We start from the raw sequence: 3,179 nt of genomic DNA on the forward strand, positions 1-3,179 counted from the left end.
AGGATGGGGGAGCCGGGGGGTGTCGGGCTCTGCTCCCAGGGAACAAGGGACAGGAGGAGGGAAACGGCCTCAGGCTGTGCCAGGGGAGGGTCAGGTTGGCCATGAGGAGGAATTTCCCCCTGGAAAGGGTGTTCAGGCCTTGGCAGGGGCTGCCCAGGGAGGTGGGGGAGTGCCCAGCCCTGGAGGTGCCCAGGGCAGGACTGGCCGTGGCACTGAGTGGGGTGGGGATGGGGCCAAGGTGGGGATGGGGCACAGAGGGGACTCGGTGACCCAGGAGGGCTTTTCCAGCCTCAGGGATTCTGGGATTCTGTGGCTGGGAAGGACAAGGGTCTGATTTGCCCCCTAACCCCGTGATGGGCACCCAGCAGCCCCTGCCCCTGGTGCTTTCCTGACTCCCACCTTTTCTTTCCCAGCTCCAGCTCCGACCCCGAGGACCATGAGCAGCATCAGCTCCCGGTGCCAGCCCGGCTGTGAGGTGACCTGCCCCGAGCCCTGTGCCTATGGCAGGAGCCTTGGCTCCTGTGTGACAGCCTGTGGGGACTCCAGGGCCGTCGTTTATGCCCCTCCAGTCCTCATCACCTTCCCGGGCCCCGTCGTCAGCAGCTGCCCCCAGGAAGCTTATGTGGGGTCGTCCTTCCCGCAGCCCTCCGGTGCTCTGACCCCCAGGATGGGAGGCTCCTATGGCTCCTATGGCTCTGGGGGCTCCTATGGCTCTGGGGGCTCCTATGGCTCTGGGGGCATGTCAGGAATGGGGGGCTCCTCTGGCTCTGGGGGCTCCTCTGGCTCCGGGGGCATGTCGGGCATGGGGGGCTCCTCTGGATGCTGCAGCTCCGGAGGCTCCGGGGGCTCCTCGAGGCCGGGGGGGTGTTACAGCAGGAGGTTCTACACCAGCCTCTGCTCCCGCCTGGGAAACTGAGGCTCCTTTCCAGGCACCCAAAAAGCCCCAGACCAGGCGAGGAACCAGGATGTGAGAACGCACAGCCCGGATCCTCCGCCGAGATCGGCTCCCAGGGATGGCAAAAGCCCCAACGGGAGCCACCCCCGCTCAGCACCCCTGGAAACTGGGCCCACACCTCTCTGCTGCTGCTTTTCTGCCTTTGTCTGTTATTGGTGACAGCTCCTCTGATCCTCCTGCACTGCCTGCTCCCCGTCTGACTGGGCCAGCTGGAGACAAAAGGATGACCTGAAAGGCCTGACCCAGACTCCGTCAATCCACCCGTGACAGGAGAAGAACAGAGGGTGGGAGCTGGACTCTGCTTGGGCAGGGAGTGCTGTGCTCCAAGGAGTGCCTGCTCTGTGTCATGGGCCACCTCCTTCCCCGGTGTATCCCAATAAAATCCTCCTGCATCATCACATTGTGGTTGAGTTTCCCTTTCTCCGCGGGGCCGTTCTGGTCTGACCCTCCCGGCTGACTCCCTGCACTTCCTCGAGCCTGAGAGCAGCAATTATGTGGTTTTGTGGTGATTGCTGAAGTAATCAAGGAGCTGTGAAAGGGAGGGTTGGAGGAAACATTCCCAATTTAAGCCCACAAAGGAGTTCAGTGGTTCTTTGTGGGTCACAGAGGTTTCTGGAGGTGGTGACTCGATGTTTTTGTGCCACTTCCAGTCCTGCCCTGGGCACCTCCAGGGCTGGGCACTCCAAACCTCCCTGGGCAGCCCCTGCCAAGGCCTGAACACCCTTTCCAGGGGGAAATTCCTCCTCATGGCCAACCTGAGCCTCCCCTGGCACAGCTTGAGGCCGTTTCCCCTCCTCCTGTCCCTTGTTCCCTGGGAGCAGAGCCCGACCCCCTCCCTTCTATCACCATCTTTCATTTAGAGTCAGTTTATTGGAATTATTGTGGCTCCCTGAGGATGTCTGAGGTTTGGGCAACTCCAACACACTGTCAGAAGTGCCTAAAGAATGCAAATCAATATAAAACCACATTTCTTTGAGGGTTGGGAATGGGAACCGAAGAAAATCCAGCAAGGAAACTTTACTTGATTTGTCACCTCGATCTTGCAGTGTCAGGCACTTGGAGATGTGTAGAAATTGCCCTTGACTGTGGCCCCATCCGAGGGCTGCAGTTATATCACAGCAAAATGTGCTTTCACATCACCAGGGTGTGCAGGAGAGGATTTCCTAAGGGGGGAGTGACACAAGAGCAGGAATCACACCTCGTGTTGTTGTTTTTGTAGCTGCTCCTGGGAGCAGAAGCACAAAGGGACCGATGGGTGAGTCTCCAAGTCTACTGAAAGCTGAAGATGTCTTAAAACCCGGCTCTACTCCCTTTGATGTTCCTTGCAAAGGTATCCCTGGGACAGATTCCTGACTTGGAAAATCTAATTTTTCTCTCTCTAAAACCAAGGTGAAAATGGCAGGAACAAAGATTTTAATTGGCAGCCTCTCTGGAGGTAGAAAGGAAATTAGATGACACAGAACCAAGCAATGGCTTGAGTTCCCAGTGCTTAAGGAATTAAGGGATTTTAATCTGGGATTAATGATGGCAGACAATAAACTCATCAGCTCCAAGCAAAACCTTAATAGGGCTGAAGAAACAGGCTCAATTTGAAAACAATTAGATAATTTGCTTGGAATCATCACGAAGCTCTGCAGCGAGGAGGGAAAAATCCCAGACTGCCAGGAGGAGGTGAAATCCCACAGTGTGGGGAGGTGGAATTCCAGTTCGGCCACATGAGTCCTGGAATGTGTCACAGGGAGAACGTTTTCCACCGCTGCAAATTCCTGCTGTCACCTGAAGGGCCCTGGAGGTCCCTCAAGGACGTGGGACAGAAGGTTTTCAGCTGGCTCGGGGCAACTGAGCCAATGAAAAACGAGGTTTGTGGGTGAAAAGGTGAAAAAGAAAACACTGGGCAAAAAATAGCGATGCAACAGAACTTTAATGGTGGTGGGTGGGTGGGAAGCACGGGAGGGGTGTGGGGGATGCAGTCCCACAGCACACGGGAGGTGTCCCAGGGAGCTGGGAAGTGCTGCAGCTCCACCGGGACCAGCAAAGTCCATCCCCGGCACATCCCCGGCACTGCAGCTCCCCCGGGAGCTCAGCACAGCCCAGGGCTGCTGCCAGGGCACAGGGGGGGGCTCCTCAGAAGAAAAAGGAGCCACAGTTTCCTCCCCCAAACCTGCGGGAACCCCCGTAGGAGCCGCCCCCTCCATAGGAACCCCCCCCGTAGGAGCTGCCCCCT

The 3,179-nt window shown here is 57.5% G+C and overlaps 1 protein-coding gene across 1 annotated transcript; it reads left to right on the plus strand.

Moving 5' to 3' along the window:
• The first annotated feature begins 436 nt into the window (after positions 1-436).
• LOC108509279 (scale keratin-like) lies at positions 437-916 on the plus strand. The gene has a single exon (XM_017838640.1). It carries the CDS (start codon positions 437-439, stop codon positions 914-916), a length of 480 nt encoding a protein of 159 aa, XP_017694129.1.
• Positions 917-3,179: the final 2,263 nt, after the last annotated feature.

This window comes from Lepidothrix coronata, unplaced genomic scaffold (genome assembly GCF_001604755.1).
Source record: "Lepidothrix coronata isolate B3197 unplaced genomic scaffold, Lepidothrix_coronata-1.0 Scaffold350, whole genome shotgun sequence".
Taxonomy (NCBI): Eukaryota; Metazoa; Chordata; class Aves; order Passeriformes; family Pipridae; genus Lepidothrix; species Lepidothrix coronata.